The 18,757-nt window shown below is 47.3% G+C and overlaps 2 protein-coding genes across 2 annotated transcripts; one reads left to right on the top strand and one right to left on the bottom strand.

Moving 5' to 3' along the window:
* Positions 1-1,382: 1,382 nt before the first annotated feature.
* LOC119099207 (kelch-like protein 10) lies at positions 1,383-11,840 on the top strand. Its single transcript, XM_037222319.1, has 8 exons — positions 1,383-1,614; positions 3,781-4,066; positions 5,103-5,339; positions 6,081-6,250; positions 6,644-6,813; positions 7,643-7,801; positions 10,654-10,858; positions 11,681-11,840. The coding sequence occupies exons 1-8, from the start codon at positions 1,436-1,438 to the stop codon at positions 11,838-11,840; spliced, it is 1,566 nt and encodes a 521-aa protein (XP_037078214.1). The 5' UTR covers positions 1,383-1,435.
* Positions 11,841-14,591: 2,751 nt separating this feature from the next.
* LOC119099430 (serine protease inhibitor Kazal-type 12) lies at positions 14,592-16,094 on the bottom strand. The gene is made up of 3 exons (XM_037222588.1): positions 15,999-16,094; positions 15,299-15,448; positions 14,592-15,098 (listed from the first exon to the last, which is right to left on the bottom strand). Exons 1-3 carry the CDS (start codon positions 16,018-16,020, stop codon positions 14,932-14,934), a joined length of 339 nt encoding a protein of 112 aa, XP_037078483.1. The 5' UTR covers positions 16,021-16,094; the 3' UTR covers positions 14,592-14,931.
* Positions 16,095-18,757: the final 2,663 nt, after the last annotated feature.

The raw sequence follows: 18,757 nt of genomic DNA, 5'->3' as shown, positions 1-18,757 counted from the left end.
TAGACGTTGACTGAGATAAAATTATGTTCCCGATTACGCCATGAATTTTGGAAGTCAGAATGCTTGCAGATACATGAAGCACACCAAAGCAATAGGTAAGGCGAACTTCATTATTTTAACACATATCTCATAATGTAGGTATTGACTTCATGTGAGCGAAGACAAACAAAGCGAACAAATAACACACATTTTAACCAGATGGCGGTGTTAACCTCCCGCAACTGTAAAACCACAGGTCCTGCGTTTGCTCTGTCACGCGCTGTTCCACTTTCTATGCTTACCTCTTAAAAAGGCAAAATAGAGACCAATGTCACTTATCGAAATTTTGCGCAGGGAGCCCAAGATATGGATGGACCAGTTTAGGGCCTCAAGCCCTTTAATACGCCCATTCATGATCCAAGATTTCTTTGGGGTCAAGGGGTTTCCAGTGGCCCTTACAAAATGGAAGGTGCCAGCCCCGAGGAACAAATGGAAGTTGAAAACGTGGGGCGGACCATTAGCTTTCAGTCTATGCTTGCCCTCAACGAGCTAAGACAGCAAAATCTGCTTTGCGACGCCATAATTCGGTTAGAAGATGGCAGCGCTTTCTCAATACATTCGTGCCATCATGTCGGCATGTAGTCCGTGATTTCAGGTAAGTCAACCCTAGCTGAAACCTATGCCACATGAGATAAAACAACGCTTAACACATTTCTGTAATCCTCCATCTAATCCCATCCATTGCTACTAGTGTAACGTTATTGCATATGCATGGAAAGCATCGTCATCACCAAAACCGGCATGGCAACCATTGTCAGTAGGCATCAGTAGCCCAGCGCTGCTGTTCGTACTGTCTGGTATCAGCAGCGCATTATTCGATGATACTCCATGTAAATCTATTTTCACTTTATGTTGCATGCATGCATCACCTAAAAAAATACAGTGCACTGTGCCTAAGCATTTCCTCCCTTTAAGTAGATCCGAGTGTACTTAACAAGTGAAGCCTTCGCGACCACCTGCAAGCAAAGAGAAATTGCATTATTTATTTATTGCATTTATATATTGCATTATAAGCAAATTGGGGCGAGCGTTCTTCACTGAGGTGATGTTCAGATGCAAGGCACTATGCACCTGCATAGGCATGAAAGCTTGACTGGACATCGGGTCAGGATAAAGTGATGGAATTGGCTAAACATTCACATGACCATTTGTTCTTTGTCCTTTGCTCTACCAACTCACTCGAAATGACATCCACTGCAGACCCCGGCGGAGCAAACAACATGTATGAAACGCTTTCGTCTTGGAGTGATATTTTAAACTTAATTGACAAGCCGCAGTGTAGTGAGCGGTGCGTCCTGTAACTTCACAATCATGTTTCAGGGCTCTTCATTTCACACCCTCCCTCCATCAAAACGAACGAACCGATGTCCTCATTCGAGATGTTTCGTCTGAGGCCATGCGGCTCGTTATCGAATACGCCTACACACGAAACACTTTGGTCGACTCCGAGAATGTGGAAATGTTGCTGCGAACTGCCGACTACTTCAACATCGAAGGCATGCTGAAGGACACCTGTAACTTCCTAATGATGGAAGTAGGACCCAGGAACTGCTTCGGAATACGGAAGTTTGCAAGGTATAGATTGAGTCCTCACATCCTTCATGGGACAAAGCGGACCGGATGCCCCGCACTGAACGCCATTTTTGAGACGCTGCAAGACACGGATGGAATAATTGTTCAGACCATCGTCCTCGTCTGCTGTGCCAGAATGTATACAACGTTCCGACAAGTTAACTCTCGGGTGCGCCAGGTGTAATATAGTGCTAAAAGGAACCGGATTATGTTTGGCCTTCAGCCATGTACGTGTCACGTCCCGAATTTTCTCTTTGAAATTGCCGGTATTCGAACCAAGGTTTTCTGATTGTGAGATCAGTGATCCATTGACAGAGCCAACGGAGACAGCCGGGAAGGGCATCCCGCTTGGAACTGACTGCGAAGGGACTGGACTAATGATCATAAGACTCTGGTTCAAATCCCACCAATTCCATGAACATAATTCTGGCTGTGCCGCGTACATGGCTGAAAGTTGAACATAATCCAGTATATCTCAGGACTCCATGACAACTGACGACGCCCGGAGAGTCAATTGGTCGAAACGTGTACATACTAACACATCGGATGGGCGATAGTTTGAAGCACTTGTCTCATCCATGATGCTAATAACTTTCCACAATCCCTCTGTAAACCTATACAGAAAGACGGTGAGCGACGCCTGGGACGTCACTTTACATACTTTCGGGGTGGGGGTGGGGGGGGTGGGGGAAGGGGGAAAGGGCCGAGCTCCCCAATGCTTCATACCCCCACGCTCCTCTGAGCTTCATCAATGCATATGAGCAAAAAGGGAATAATGGGCCAAATAAATACAGAGTAATGACCTGTAACTATGGGCATGCCAGGTAGTATGTACATAAGCACATCACTCTTAGTATTATGTTCATTTCGTGCCAAATAGTAGCCTACAGATACCAAATGATGTCACGCTTACTTCTTCATTTCTTAAAGCACCCTACAAACGTTTGGCAAGTTTTTCAAATGATAATGCCTGTGTTTTCAAATGATAATGGTGTAAAGAACAATTGACTGCAATATACGGGAGCATTTAAAAGTACGGGGTGACCCAAATACAACTAAACACGTATTTTCCCCTTCAGTGCCAAATGCACTGGTTGCGTGTTGCATGACTGTGGTGGTTGTATAGCACGATCAGCGGCAGCAGTAATCATCAATGATCCCTTACTTCGACACACTCAGCGTCTTATTTCCTAGGACTCACACCATTTCAAACTTTTCACAAAAGGGCAGTTGACATTACAGGAAATGTTCCACATTTAAAGACGTTGAAGCAAGTATCAGACACGCTGAAATAAGCTCGCTTATAATTATTGTTACACTTTTAGGTTAAAAGACTGCTCTAGACCGCACACCTTCTCTGTTGAGTCAATATGTTCCTCAATGCGACATTGATTGCGTGGTCGTACCCTGCACAACATTGATTGACAGTCAATTGACGGCCGTTATATCCCGAAATCGTGTTAATAAAAGCCAGATACAAACGACTCGACAAATATGATTTTACTGCTCTTAATTACCACATGACTAATGGAATGGCAGGATTTGAATGACGTTATTACGGCGTCATGGGTGCGGAGTGACCTTGAAATATTCTCCCAGGTAGTCCTGCAAACATCTGCACGGGCGTGCAACTCAGAGACAGTATAGTACACAACATTTAATGATATCCACGAGCACACAAGACGCTAATGGCAGTTCGGTGGCCCTTTCTATGTCGAGCCAAGCTTCATAACTTGCGATGACACTGTTGGCACTATGTCGGTCCTTTCTCGTGTTATGCACTGAATGGTGTTTAGACCGTGATTTTGTGTAAATTTGTGTGTGTTTGAGTGTTTTATGTTTTGTGCCGTTTTATGGTCTGGGAAGTTGTGTTGATCCTACTTAACGTTTCCAAGCATTGAGGTTGATATGACCAGAAGCGTCACCTGCTGAGCTCAACATAGTAATCCGAACACCGTTGAATTCAGTAGGCACCACAGCACCCTCTGATGTTTAACAGACGTACCTGGCTGTGACTATAATTTAATTTGAGGCCAGATGGTGCTGGGTGGGGTGGGTGGGGGAGGGCATTCCACCATTCCGCCATCAAAGACGAGGTTATTTAGCACCGCGAATATTCATTGAATGATAAGTGAATGAAAACTCTGAGTTCACTTCAACCTGTTTCAGCTTCTACAACTGCGCAGAACTGGAAAACGAAATTCATAATTACATCATGCGATACTTTGTTGACATTGCTCACGCCAATGATAACGAAGAGTTGTTAAATCTACCTCCGGATGAAATGTGTGCTATTCTTGGTGCTGACAATCTAAACGTCAAAAATGAAGAAGTGGTGTGGGAAACAATGCTCAACTGGATAGAAAGAGAGCCCAAAAACAGGAAGCAACACATTCACGAGCTGATGAAACAAATACGGCTCGGGCTTCTAGAAACTTCATACTTCGTTGAAAAGGTATGGTCTGCCGTTAGTAACAGATCCGCACACAGGAACAGGTATTTGACAGCGTGTTCACGGGTCTGTAACCATGAATAGGGCGTGTTCTATCTGCTCCTCGAAGACTCTTAATCTTATCTGCGATGAGAGGTGAGACAAATTAAATATCCCAAGTTTGGGGGGGAAAACGACGGAGAAAGAGGACATGAGGGGGAGGGAAGAAAGGGAATGAAAAACGGGAATGATAAGCAAGGAGAAATGGAGGGAGAAAAAGATCGATGGTAAGAGAAAGAGAGAGAGAGAGAGAGAGGAGAGAGAGAGAGAGAGAGAGAGAGAGAGAGAGAGAGAGAGAGAGAGAGAGAGAGAGAGAGAGAGAGGAGAGAGAGAGAGAGAGAGAGAGAGAGAGAGAGAGAGAGAGAGAGAGGAGAAGAGAGAGAGAGAGAGAGGAGAGAGAGAGAGAGAGAGAGAGAGAGAGAGAGAGAGAGAGAAGAGAGAGAGGAGAGAGAGAGAGAGAGAGAGAGAGAGAGAGAGAGAGAGAGAAGAGAGAGAGAGAAGAGAAGAGAGAGAAGAGAGAGAGAGAGAGAGAGAGAGAAGAGAGAGAGAGAGAGAGAGAGAGAGAAGAGAGAGAGAGAGAGAGAGAGAGAGAGAGAGAAGAGAGAGGGAGAGAGAGGAGAAAAAGAGAGAGTGAGGAGGAGGGAGAGAGAGAGAGGGGAGAGAGAGAGACGGGGTAGAAAGATCAAGAAAGATAGAGCGAAGGAGGCTAGGAGAAAAAGGTTGTGAAAAGGAAGAGCGTAGGAGGCTAGGTGAGAAAGATCATGGAAAGACAGAGAGGGAATGTGGAGAGAGCGAAATGGTAGAGAAAGCAGAGACGTCAGATGTCATAGTGTTGTGTATATTGAATGGAAAGTTAATCTCTTCATGGCATAAAATGGCAAAGCCAAATTCTAAGGGCCCCAGTAAGCCCAGGCTCATCGCATCCTTCAGGTATGTCCAATCATGCCAGACTGACGCCAGGCAACGTGCCTGTGAAGCCATACTCCACTTCCTTTGAAAGGTGAAGAACCATCCGTACGTGATCGAGAATGAAGACTGCCGGCCTCTGATAATCGAGACGCTCAAGTTCATCTACGACCTGGAGATGATCACGCAGCGGGACGGCGAGGTCACCACGCCAGAGCTGGCACGGCCGCGCGTGCCCCACGAGATCCTGTTCGCCATCGGCGGCTGGAGCGGCGGCAGCCCGACCAACTTCATCGAGACGTACGACACCAGGGCCGATCGCTGGGTCAAGGTGAGACTTGACCCCAGGCGCCCGCGCAGGTCGCAGCAGAAACACGACTGGGTCCGGATCGCTATCGCCTGGCTGGCCGAGAACAAAATTATGGTAAAGGCGTTTGGTAGTGTTCAATGGCTCGTTGTGCAGCGCGATAACACTAATGCAAACATCAATGATTGCCCTCGCTAAACGATTTGGGAGGATTAATATTGTCAGATATAACAAGACTCGCGCCAGATCTATTAAGATCCATTGATCGTCCTAGTTTTAGATGATAATGATGCGGTTCAGGCAACTTTTTAAGAAACGAGGTACTTGTAAGGTCAGTTTTGTTAACAAACAATTGTTGTCGGCCCGAGATTACATCAAAACATAGAGTACCACGCATTTTCACATGTGCGCATCGCTTACAATGCATGACAAGATTTCAAACACCTCAGTAAACCATGGTCGAAATATCAATAATTTACGTCACGTCACGTCATTACTTTGTGACAATCGTCCCAAGGAAGTGTTCATTTCGTTAGAAAATAGCCTGCTTCAGTTACAGAAGCATTCACGAGTCAGAAATGATTTCCCATATCTTCATAACAGCCTCAATGATCTGCTTTAGCCATGGTGAATGCCGATGATTACACAATGGTAGCCAAGTTCGTAGATGCCTCAATGTTCCCACGAAAAAAATATTGAGACGCATCTTTCTGATAACATTTGTTTTGTCGTAGATCACTCTGTTGACTGCGAACCAAATTACAGGTGCGGGAGGTGGACCCTGCCGGTCCCCGAGCATACCACGGCACTGCCGTCATCGGGTTTGACATCTACGTCATCGGTGGCTTTGACGGCATGGACTACTTCAACTCGTGTCGCTGCTTCAACGCCGTCACAAAGCAGTGGCGAGAAGTGGGGCCGATGAACGCTCGCAGGTAACCGAATTGATTTTGGTTGTATAATGGTGCTTTGGCACCATGCGTCGAGCTAAAACAAGAAAAGTTATAGAACGCAATGCCGTTGGATGCAAATTTACAGTGAGAGAATTTTGTGTCATCCAAAGACACGACTTTTTAAGCTCAGGTAAGTGTCTGGTTTCATGTTCAGAATTTCTCAAACGTGGTTTTTGGCATGATGACACTTAAATGGCGACCATGAATATTTCAGGCTGCGGCTTCAACATGGCCAACACAATGTGCTTTATTATCTAAGCTCCCCACTTTCGGCGGATCTGATCTTGATGTGAAATGACTTGCGCTGCATCATGTCGTGGCTGGTGTTGTGGTCTCACGACGTCGTGATAACAGCTGTTGTCCAACATTTTACAGATGCTACGTGAGCGTGGGCATCCTCGACAGCTTCATCTATGCCATGGGGGGATATGACGGCCACCACCGACAAAACACCGTGGAGCGCTACAACCCGCGCACCAACCAGTGGTCGATGGTGGTGCCAATGCATATGCAGCGCTCGGACGCTTGCGCCACGACTTTAAACGGTTTGTATCCCCTGATCAAGCGCCACCAGACCCCTGTCGGACCTCTCGTGTCCGGTATTCACCGGATATATGGAGCCGAGTGGCCAACGATACTGCGTTTTTTGTTGCTAGCTGTGTGCGATTTTACGCAAGGCTTAGTCTACATACACCTTTTTCTCACCTCAACATTCGTTCATCTCATTCCAATGTCGGTGCAAGATACAGCGTTGTCGACAACACGGCCCATAGAAGCATATTTTTATTTATAGTCACGTAATTATAAAACAGCGCCTAGAATTTGTAGTCCTGAAGAGCAAGCTTCTTGCTTTTTTTTACCAAGGATGTGTTTTCATTACGTACTAATTCGCTCTAACGCTCTGTTCCATCACAAAAGTTGTAATGCATGATATGTGGCAGCGTATTTGATCTTTACCCCGGAATATAACTCCAACGCAGATCTTGTTGGCTACCTGAAAGCACCACAGAATAAGCCCGATTTCCGTCAAACCAAATGTTTTTCCTCATTCGCTCGTAGCCAGGTAATGTTCTAGCGGGTTCTTTTCTCGTCGCGTTATAATATAAAGCGGCAGCGCTGTAACAGATCGACCCAGCTTTAGTCCGGTTCCCTGCCGAACTCTTCATTCCAGTCGGTCCAACAACGACCGCGCACCAGCTCTCGCACACGATGTCCCAGATTACCTCCGTCATCTTTTCCCTGTCTCCAGTGGTGGTACATACATGGCGACGCATATCTGCCTCAGACTCGTTCCTGGATGCATTTTGCCTGTTTGCAAAGGCGTACAATGCCAATATCGCCATATAAAATGCAACTAACACAGTCTTTGGTTAGGGAAGATCTACATCGCAGGCGGCTTCAACGGCCAGGAGTGTATGAACTCGAGTGAGATGTACGACCCAGACACTAACCAGTGGACCATGCTGGCTCCAATGCGGTGTCGGCGCTCGGGCGTGTCCTGCATCGGCTACCATAACCAGCTCTACGTGCTCGGTCAGTACGCGAGCACCAGCAGCGGCCCCACACAACAGTCTGCCCTTACGTTCAAAAATAAATGCTGGCACGTATGTGTCGTCAGCCTTTCTATTTCAAACAGCGCTTGTGTTAAAACTTGGAGGTAAAGCGCCAATTTTCGCCTATTCAGCCTCAGTTCAACACCTGCTTGGTGTCGACAGCTGTGAATATGAGGCAGCAAGCTGTCTACCCTTTTGCAATTAACCTTTCCGAATTTGCATTATTTGATCGTTCACAGGCTACCCGGAGGGACTTCTCCCCATATTTCTGGGGCTTTGAACTGATATAGTTATTTCTAAAAAAAAATTCCTTCAGTGCACAGTTATGCCCTTCGTAAGGCTTCAAATTCTATCGTTTGTGAGCCAGGCGTTGTGCAGACTATCATGGAACCAGACACCCCGACTTGTGCAGACTATTTTGTTTCGCTTGTTTGAAATCACTCAAAGATGAATGACGTCATTGAATTGCCACACGACTTTGCCTCTTCAATGGCCCCCATTGTGTTCAAGGTTAAGGAAAATATGATCGTTGGCTTATTTGTGTGTGGAGAAGGCAGGACGAAATGACGCATCACCGGACAGCTTGAAATGAAGACATGATGCATCACCGGCTTCCAACCAACTGAACGCGTTGAATTTAAGCTTTTAGCACGAACCGCGTTCGGTGATGCATAATGCAGTCATTTGGGCAGTTCTACTAGATGTGACGGAAAAGAGGCTGGGAATCGAACGATTAAAAGAAAATGTTCCGCATCACAAAATGTTAAAGTAAACATGAAACAGCGTGGAATATGCTCCCTTATAATTATTGGCATACTTTTAAGTGGAGAAAACTGCTCTAGAGAACACCTTCTTTTTTAGAAGCTGTACTTCTCAGCACGTCATTGTTTTATTGCGCCATGGAACATTTGCACGACGTTGACGTACTGCCAGGCTAGCCGTGTGGCATTGCCATCCATGCACTCACTTGCAGTGCCTCAAACTCACTGACAGATGACAGTGCGTTGCTGAAAGTGTCTGCTGAGCCAAATATTGTTATGTTCTTGCAATTTGGCCCTTACCCGTGGTGTTCTTGCGCATTTATCCGTGGCCTTAGGAAGCTTTCTTGTATTTACATGCTCTGTTATGACGCAATTTGCAGTTTTTTAGATAATAAGTCTTATTTTCGTAATGAGTGGCATCATACCCAGCTTCTGATTTTATATAAACCAAAACCCTAACAATCCATTGCGGATTTGGCTTCTACAGCTTGCTAAACGTTGGCGAGGATCCCATTGGCGTCCAATATTCTGAGGAATCTGTATAGTGCTATATTTGTGCCCACGGACGCCAGATGTAAATGGCTCGAGGATCATGTTCCTGATAGCTTTGGACGCTGCGTGGTCAGTGGCGTGACAGGAGTTGAATGACGTTGCTATGACATCCTGTGTAGAAGGGCAAGGCTGCGAGTTGGACCGCATGATCTTATAAATGATCATTTTAGTTCAAAGCCCTGTACGAATGTGAAGCACTCCCTTTAAGAAAAGCACCCCAACCGAGACTGCAAGTGCAAGTAAAAAAGCATGCCATCACGGGAAAATATACAAGAACACTACGATAAAGAGCCCAAAACATGTGCACACAACAAACGTAAGTTTAGTTCGCACGCATAAATAACCAGTCATCTTCCTGTGCGTTGAAGTAACACAAGTCACTCGACTCGTCCGCTATAGTGGTATTGCTGATGCGGCCAATCTGGCAGCAACTCTGACGTCATAAAACGCTTATCAAATGCCTACCATGCTTGCATACTTAGAGCTAATACCTGATTGTTGCAACTAACTGCTCTGGTAAATACCATGTAGTATTCATATTGGGCGGTCATGACATCGTTGCTCAGGGCCACCGGATGCTTTCGTAAGCGAGAAAGAGGGATGTACGGCCGCTATCAATTTTCTATTTCTTTGCAGTTAACTCCCATAGAGTCAATGCAAAATTTTCAGAATCTTGGAAGGGCCCAGCCGGCCCTTGCCATTTTCGCCACGGGGATCTTGCACCCGTGTTACAGCCACCCCCTGACCGACAGACCCAGCACTTTCTCGCAGTCTAAGACGTCGGTAAGGCTTTACAACATAAAGACGGACATCGAGCCGTCTAAATAGGACCCTAAGGCAAAAAATCCTCCAAATAAGGGCCTCTAAATCAACGGAGGAGCCACTTGACCGAAGAGTCCTTGCGAAATTTGGCTACAGTTCTGAATCGAGGTAATACGCAACAGACATGGTACAGCCAAGCGTCGGGGTGCAGGGGGGTCGTTCCTAGAAGAGGTTGAGAGTGCTGAGCACGGAGAACCCACCCCAAAATGCACAAAAAGACCACTTTCCCCGTGAAGTCGGGGTCTGGAGCCCCTCAACATAATAAGAAATTACACCGCTGGTGCAGTGGGGGGGGGGGGGGGGGATAAACGGGCACGTTGGAAGTTTGAGTAACCTTTGTTCAGTCATAACTCAGACGCGCTCAAAGTGTTGGGTGTTTGCTGCGTAGAAATCTGCAAAACCTCGCCTATCAGCTAGTACCTTGTGCTTATAGGGCACATGCTATAGGGCCTTAAAATTTTGGGCGTGAGAGACGCGTACCATGCGCAGAGCTGGGTATTGCACCGCGCAGCAGGTGCCGGACCAGCAGTGGCCAGGAATACTGCCAAGTTCCTCATGGTTTTCGCTGTAATGTCCACGTCCCGACTTTGCAGCTATCGGCTGATGGCTTACGACCAAAGCCCTGACCACTGGCTAACTTTTCCCTTGCCACCGGAAATATCGTCTTCGTGCCTGTATGCAACCCAACTGTTTTCAGGAGGGTTCAACGGGATATCCAGGATGTGCAGTGGAGAGAAGTATAACCCCGAGACGGAAACATGGACGCCAATTCCGGACATGTACAACCCGAGGTCAAACTTCGCCATTGAGGTTATTGATGACATGATCTTTGCCATCGGTGGATTCAATGGTGTCACGACCATCTACCACGTCGAGTGCTACGACGATCGAAACAGTGAATGGTGAGAAAACTATCAAAAGCTCACGCAGAGTTAAAAAAAAAAAACACTTCTTGATGGCAGACACACCAATGGCACGCAAGCACCACCCACCGTCGTGCGTAATGGAAGGTTCCCAAAGTGGAGTAAACCTGTTGTCAATCCAATTACTTTCAGTCAGCGATCATGCTATGGAAAACATTAAATTTCCCAACAGTTTGGTGCTCAGCTTCCCTTCCGCAGGTTACCGCGCCCATGTCCAGTGCCCACATTGAAGCACAGTACATCGTTATCGCGCCCCGGTTTATGGGGAACAGGCAAATGATCTACAATCTTTAACTAATCGCATCCAATCGTTCACTATGAGAAAATTTAGGCTGTTGAAAACATCTACGAATAGCGTCAGCCTGTTGTCGCTTAGTTTTTTATTTGCGGTCCCTCTAGCCCACTTCGTAGATCGTTGAACACTCTTGCCAATATATGGTAGGCATATGTTTTCGCTTTTCGCATTACCCCAACCAGCGAAGTGTTTAACCATTGTCAGCCAGTCGGCAGCTAGCTAAAAGAGCCAGGCTGAAACAAAATGGTGGTGTCATGACATCTGACGGCAAAAAAACACGAAATCCAAGGGCCAAAATCCTTTGACCAAATTGTCCTCCGATCTGGAAATGCGTTGCCGTGGTGGCAAGGTGTCAGATTTCCGCAACAAACCGTTCTTTCAAGGATCGATCTCAAAACCACACATGGAAAACAGAGGTTTACGTTTTAAAACTGCTATACGCCCATGGCTTTTGTGACATCTGATGAAACTTGCTGGAAGCATAACGACATTGGGCTCTATTTCAGGTACGAGGCGACTGACATGAATATATACCGGTCGGCGCTATCCGCCTGCGTTATCATCGGGCCACCCAATGTCGGCGACTATATCCACAAACACCGGGATAAGCTGATGGAGGAGAAAAGGCAAAAGCTGCTGGCTCTTCAGAATAACCAAAGGACGTGACGAAGAAGAAACCTTGTTAACGTGCAGCATAGGAGGACAAACTATGATTGCTGTTTGGATTTACAAGAAATTAATGGAACGGTTTTGGTACAAAAATCTTATTGGATTCTCGAGGAAGCGGGTCGTAAATTTCCGATTATCATCCGCTAATTAGTGCACAATAATCAGCAAGTATCATCAAGATCTTGCCTCGAAACCTAGCCACTGCATTTTTGGCAGCTACCGACCCGTGCACAGATAAACAGATTTTTTGTTTATATACACACAACGGCAAATCGGACCGACTTCTTATCACTTTTAGCCATGGGTAGGACTATAAGGAGGAGAGGAGAGGCATGGAAGATGAGCCCTCACAATTTCACGAAAACAATTTTCGTCACTCTGTGTGTGTGTGTGTGTGTGTGTGGTGTGTGGTGTGTGTGTGTGTGTTGTGTGTTGTGTGTGTTGTGTGTGTTGTGTTGTGTGTGTGTGTGTGTGCGTGCGTGGCGTGCGTGCGTGCGTGCGTTGCGTGCGTGCGTGCGTGCGTGCGTGTGCATGTGCGTGTGCGTGTGCGTGTGCGTGTGCGTGTGTGGGGGTGGGGGGGGGGGGGGGGGTTGCGCGCGCGCATGTGTGGGTGTGGGTGTGGGTGTGTGGATGTGGGTGGATGTCGGGAGGGGGGGGGGGGGGTCGTTCTTTGGGTCGGATTCGTGCTCTGTGCATCTGCCTGGCTGCCGCTATCACGCCTCCTCACAAGAGCGAATTTATAATGATGAGTCCATTGGTCAGCATACGAGCCAGATGACGTTGAGCGCACGACTCGACACGTAATGCCTCCGTTACACCCGACATCGACACGTGCACATGGAGCCACAGAGCTGGGATAAAGCAGATGACCCGGGTACTGGCGGGACTGTAGGTCCTGTCAGGCACCATGGACGGCTGTCTCCCCGTAAATGGTTGTGCGCTGTCAAATACGGCATCCCGTCTCCACTCTTAAGCTGGTGAGAAAATTTGAACGGGGCAAAATGGAACCAGTTACATTAAAAAAAATAGCCGTCCTGATTACCAGAGTATGCCCAAATTGGCAGCGATCCCACGCAACCAGTGAGGCCTTTCGTTCTTAACTAGTCTATACAAACTTCATGCATTTGGCGCCCCACCACACTCACTCAAAGCATACTCATCCGCTGGCGCCTACTTCACCTCACTCATTCTTGGCTCGTGCACGGGTAGGACCCCCCTACTCTTCCCTATCCCCTTTTCAGCGCCTTGGCATTATAATTGCCACGTCGACGCGAGGCCTCGTTTAGCTAAATTATATTCTGTTTTATGTGTGCCAGCCATCCAACGAAGCCACGCCTATCCCCTGTTTAACCTATATCAGGTCACTATTTGTTATCAGCCTGGCACCGACGTCGCTGCTGGGCTGGCCCCAGGTGCACCGAAGCTGGGCGACGACTCGTTCCCTCGCCTGCCCTCCAGGGTGACAGTTCTCTATTTGGACGATGCTCCCCCACGTCTCGTCCACGACGGAGCGGCCCGCCGCTTCTTCGGCCGCGCCCACCACTCGCAGCTCCCCGCTGCTGCGCACGCACCTTCAGTGGTACTTCTGCGCCCTCGCCTCCCGTCCGCAGGAGTGAGCTTTGCAAGACATCGTCCCACGGCGTTTCCCTCAGAGGCCTGCAGGTAGACAGTGCACCTGATAGGACGGTGGAGCCCCTCGGCAGACAGCGAGCGTCCGGCATAACCTGCGTTTATGCCTTGCGGTCTCTACGCCCGGCACACTTTGGAGACTCGGCCTGACCGGCCTGTCCCATGACTTAGTCCCTTGTCGTTCATCTTATGAACATTCGTGACATGATCTCGATCTGCGCCGAACATTCCCCACCAATGGCTTCGCGTACACCGCGTCAGAACAAAACGGCTATGTCCCGACCTCGCCCGAGGCGTAGTACACCAACGGATAGGCCGTAAGGTATAAACACCAATGGATACATTAATGGACAGTAATTAGTTTTACATGTAGGAATGGTTCAAGTAACAACTAGAATGTGACATCGTTTTATTGAGCAATTTTAGTCTTTTCATTGGCTCCGTCACCTCCGCTCTAGAAACTGCTATGCTACCTGAAATATGGACTTCCTGCGTAGGCTAATGCATTTAATCATCAGTACTCACGCGCTTCTGATGACAAGGAGTGTACTCTGGCTTTTCCATGAAAACTAAGTTATGACCTGAAACAGTTGTAATGTAGCCGTAGAAGTCTAAGAGCGTGAAAGGAATGACAATGGCTCCATATCCTGAAGTTTTAGGACTAGTCGCAAAGTTAGAACGATTGCTAACACGTGCCGTCGACTGAGGCATTTCCTTCACCCTGTTTTAGCTTCTTTGCACGCAGTAGAAATCTTGTCATGTGACACGATAGTAAGTGATAAACAACGTTGTTGCCAATATCCTTGTATTCTTCCGGAATTTCCCCAAAACTCCAGTGCTTTATCGATTTAGCATAAAGTAGTTATCAACTGAGCACTGGTGGAGCTCTTATCTCACTGTAAATCATCTGCAGCTCTTGCAATTTGTGCGATCCAAAAATAGGCTGCCCTTCAGGCTGAGCCAGTAGCCCGTGCCTTCTCGTTCGAATGTGAGGCAGCAACAGGGAAGGTCACACACGTCCAGTTGGTCGTAGCTTTGCTCAGATAATTGTTTATTTTGCCACGAAGTCACTAATAATTGCTCAGTCACCGGCGACCACCTGCCGTAGAGGTTACTTGTTCTTGATCGCAGTCCTAGATCATAGATCGCGAGTCATTTTTGAAACAAGCTGCTACATCCAATATTGGAATACCGCACCGTGTAAAGGATTGTGGCAGTCCTGCGTGTGTGACGCTCTGTCTATTACAACAATCGATCATTCGCACTGTCGCAGCCAAACCAAAAAGTTTCAAGCAAAATGCTTACTTGCTCAGGACTGTCGTGGTGAACATCCGCAAGACGCATCCTTTGCCATGTTTTAGGTGAACCACAAATGCAGAACAAATGCCTGCTGTGAAAAGCAACGTCAGTTGGAAGCACGGCGCAACGTGTTTGCCGACTAGAATGGCATAGGCAGAGCTCAGAGGGCGCGTGCCCTGACAACATGGGCCGCCAAGAGAGCAACGGCGGACGCCGCTGGCTTGACTCCGCTGGACGGCCTGTTCACCCAGCTGAAGCGGCCATAGCTGGTGCGCTTGTTGAGGTGGGAGACGGCATCACACCGGCCATCGTGCCGCACGAAAATCTCTGGAAACAGTGAATCGCTCTTACTCTAATTGGCTCAAAAATCCGTCCCAACCAAGTTGGAACGGATCAACCAGCTAGCCATCAGCTCAAGCTGGTGACGAGCTGGCCAAGTCATCCCTCCAGGCGGCAGTGAGAGGTGACGAACGATATATGCGATGTGAATGCAATGGAGGGAGCCGAAAACAAGAAGGTGCACGTACCCTCCAGTCCGACGCGGCGTCGTTCCATCGCCAGGCACTCGAGCTCCTGCATGTTCATGTATGTGTTGCCATCGGTGGCACACACCGGCTTCTCCGTGTTAGGAAAAGAACACGGCTTCTGTGCTGCGCTGCACACCGACACCAGCGCCCCTGGCGGCAAAATCGGTGGCACAAGCTGATCAACACGCGTATGCACACACACGTGAGCGTAGACTCTCAGCCACAACCACTGCGTACAAAGTGGAGGACACCTGCGCGGTTTTTGAAATAACCCGCTCGCCTGACACCATAAGCTGTATCATGATTTTGTGGCAACCATATGATGTCCTATGGTACAGACATGCGTACGCGTACCACACGCGTACAGATCAAATCCAAGCAGACCGTTCTTTTAGGTGGGCCACGTCATGGTATAGCATACTAAGAATGACGATAAAGCCCATAGTACACCAATGTAACGTGCTGGAAAAATACAGCATTAAGGAGGGATACAGGTGTAACCAACTAATCGGGAGAGGGCACAGCCTTTACTACCGGCGAATGGTGTATGAGCTCCGCAGAGATGGGGTACGTTTCAAAACAATTTCCATCCCTTGGGCTGCGACATAGTGTATCAATCTGTTCGTTATGCACATGTACGCTACAGCATTCACGAGGACATGACTGAACATTCGTTACAAAATGAGCGACAGGTACTTACCAAAGACAAATAAATGTATCATCTGTCCTTTTCGACCGAACTGGTATGGAGGCCCAAAAAACAATCAGCGATTCAATTCTTGCCTTTACGATTATCTTCTATGAAGCTTTCAGAACGTGCTCTGGCGGAAGGCCATTCAATTGAAAAAGCCATGCAAATGGTATGAGCAGCTGTATGGGCTTTGTGGTAGCTGTTGTCCGCCACGCTAGCCACTCCGCATCCATCTGTGGTCCGGTTTCAAAATCAACGCAGCGCGTGTGCCATTTTACATAGATCTTTCGCTACAAATTTGTTCCGCATGCTATTTCGTGAAGACATGCATACAAATACATACAGAACGGCATGCATGCAAATTTGTGACAGGGTAAATGCACTCGTGATGATCAAACAAATATGTGTGGAGGAGATGCTTGCCTATGCATACTTGTAATACACACGACTTGTATACAATGAAAAGCTTGCGAAACGGCCGCCGAGACATCGACAACTTGATGTTTTAATTTATCTGCACATTCGCCCCAACTGAGCCAGTCCCAAGTTTTCGCACCATGCAGCTTTTTCCTCCCATCATATGTTTTCAGGGTATAACGGTTTTTCCTACCACTGATTCTCTGAAGTGGCGGCAACGTATCACCTCCAATTTCTAATGACTGACCTCACAGACAGCATCCATTTCTAAAATAATAAAAAATGTTTGCAACTTTCTTTAACACAATGTACTGGTTCATACACAGTTTGCGGAACATTATGAAATGTTTAAAATTTTGCTTAGAACGTCTTTCACCACCTTCACGAATTTCAAAAGATACCTCTTCTAAAAACGGTTAGCTTTTGTTTTTGTTTGCCCTTGGTCTTGCCAACATTCACAACGGGCGTTTGCTTTAAACCTAAAAAAGTTAAAAGTGGCAAAAATTGAGACAAAGATTCAGAAAAGATTGATATGTAGACTGAGATTAGACATTGGCATAACTGAAACAAATGCACCACATGGATATAATTTTGAACTTCAAATGATCTGTTGTCTAGTCTTCCAGCCAACATTTATTAACTAGTCTTCCAGCCAACAGCAGGCCAAACGGCACTTAGCACGCGCGCGGGGAGGTGCAGGATCCAGTATGCGCGGCACTTTGGTTTCATGGATCTGATGGGCTGGCAAATATGGGTGACCAACTTATGGTTTGATGGGCCATCAAACCTCCACTGCACACCTCTTGCCTCATGATACTCCACATATCCTCAATCGGACGCCCTTGCGACGAGTTAGAGGAATTCTTAACCTTCTTGATACACGTAATCCTTTCTTTCTCAGAAACTTTCCATGGGGCTTGAACTCTATATAGTTTGGGGTATCATCACCGGAGCGAGCATAAAATCCAGTACTATAGGGCATATGAACTCTGCCATAGGTTCAATATGGTTTTTTGTCTATGACATTTGTCGCGCCTGCGGCAGAAAACGCACTTCCGGAGAGACGGCAAATCCAAGTTTTCTGAGATTTCTCTCGGTTCTTAGTTCGCTCTTGAACCTGCTGCTCTTTTTGCCTCCGTTGAACTATTATAACTATATCCTCCAGGAGTATTTCGCGGATGAGTGATTGACTGCATCCAATCCTTCTTACAAGTTTGTCGCTTACAACTTTCACAGCTTGTCTTCATGCACCCCGTCATTTTAAGATTCTTCTTCCCTTTTCCACTTTATTTCATGCCTTGTCCCTCATCAACACGCTGCCTCCACTGTACACAGTGTCCAAGCGACCCAGATGGCCAAAAGGTGGTTTCTCGCAGTTGACTGGCTCGGCGTCTTGGTTTTTACATCACCTTAGCGGTCAGCTTACGCCCTTGCTGTTTTGGTCAGCGTCGCCATCTTGGGACTGGCATTCACATTATTCACGGGTTCTTCTGTTGTTTATTTCACACTTCATATCCATCTAGCCCTAAAAATTTGCAGCAAAATAACTTTCATCACAATACATGAAACCTCAAAATATGTCAGATTTCAAACAGCACCCAACAGAGGCCTGTGACCTTGGCGTCGATCAGAAGTGGCTCCATCGACAAGTGATGGCAATGTGCGTCTCAGTGTGATAACTCGCGGTCCAGCCACTCAATGGACCCGTTCCATGTCACATGTTCCGTAACGGTATGGACACCCAGGCGGGCAGCCGTAAATGGTGATCGGCTCTATCTATGAAACGTAAACCAACGTATACTGTGTGGTAATGCGTGTGAAAAGTCAACTTCAAAAGTCATCGGGCTCTCCAGCGCTTTGGAGCGCTCCTGCACGCGAAGCTGGCTTCTAAGGTCAACTTTGATTTCCTTGTCTAACCTTAGCAAGTCCGCATGTTTTTGCATCGTTTTGAGTGATCGCCAAGTGACTTACGGAGGTGATTTTATCAACAAGGTCAAACGGCTGGACGTGACGGTTTGCGGTAGCGTTTACTTGTGCCTGGCCAGTCAGACCCTGTTAAGCTTGTAAGTCTGGCGTCAATCAGAGGTACCGCCGACGTGATCTCTAGGACGAACGTTAGGCAAACTTGAAATATGACTTCTGTAGGCCGGATGATGGACACGTTGGTTTGTGACGTCAATTTTTGTTTTGTCAACGTTTCAAAGCTTCATAAATCTTGTAGGCATAGTCTGCCTCTGTGTCGACGCCTCTGTGATCCCAAGAAAATGAATTTGTCTCCTGGCTGGGGGAGGTCTGGACGGCTGCGTACCGTGGACTGTTCAAATTCATTTGGATTGAATTGCTCGAATTGC

Source organism: Pollicipes pollicipes, unplaced genomic scaffold, assembly GCF_011947565.3.
Source record: "Pollicipes pollicipes isolate AB1234 unplaced genomic scaffold, Ppol_2.1 Scaffold_4740;HRSCAF=5597_pilon_pilon_pilon, whole genome shotgun sequence".
NCBI classification, from domain to species: domain Eukaryota; kingdom Metazoa; phylum Arthropoda; class Thecostraca; order Pollicipedomorpha; family Pollicipedidae; genus Pollicipes; species Pollicipes pollicipes.
This window is presented reverse-complemented; position numbering and strand designations above follow the sequence as displayed.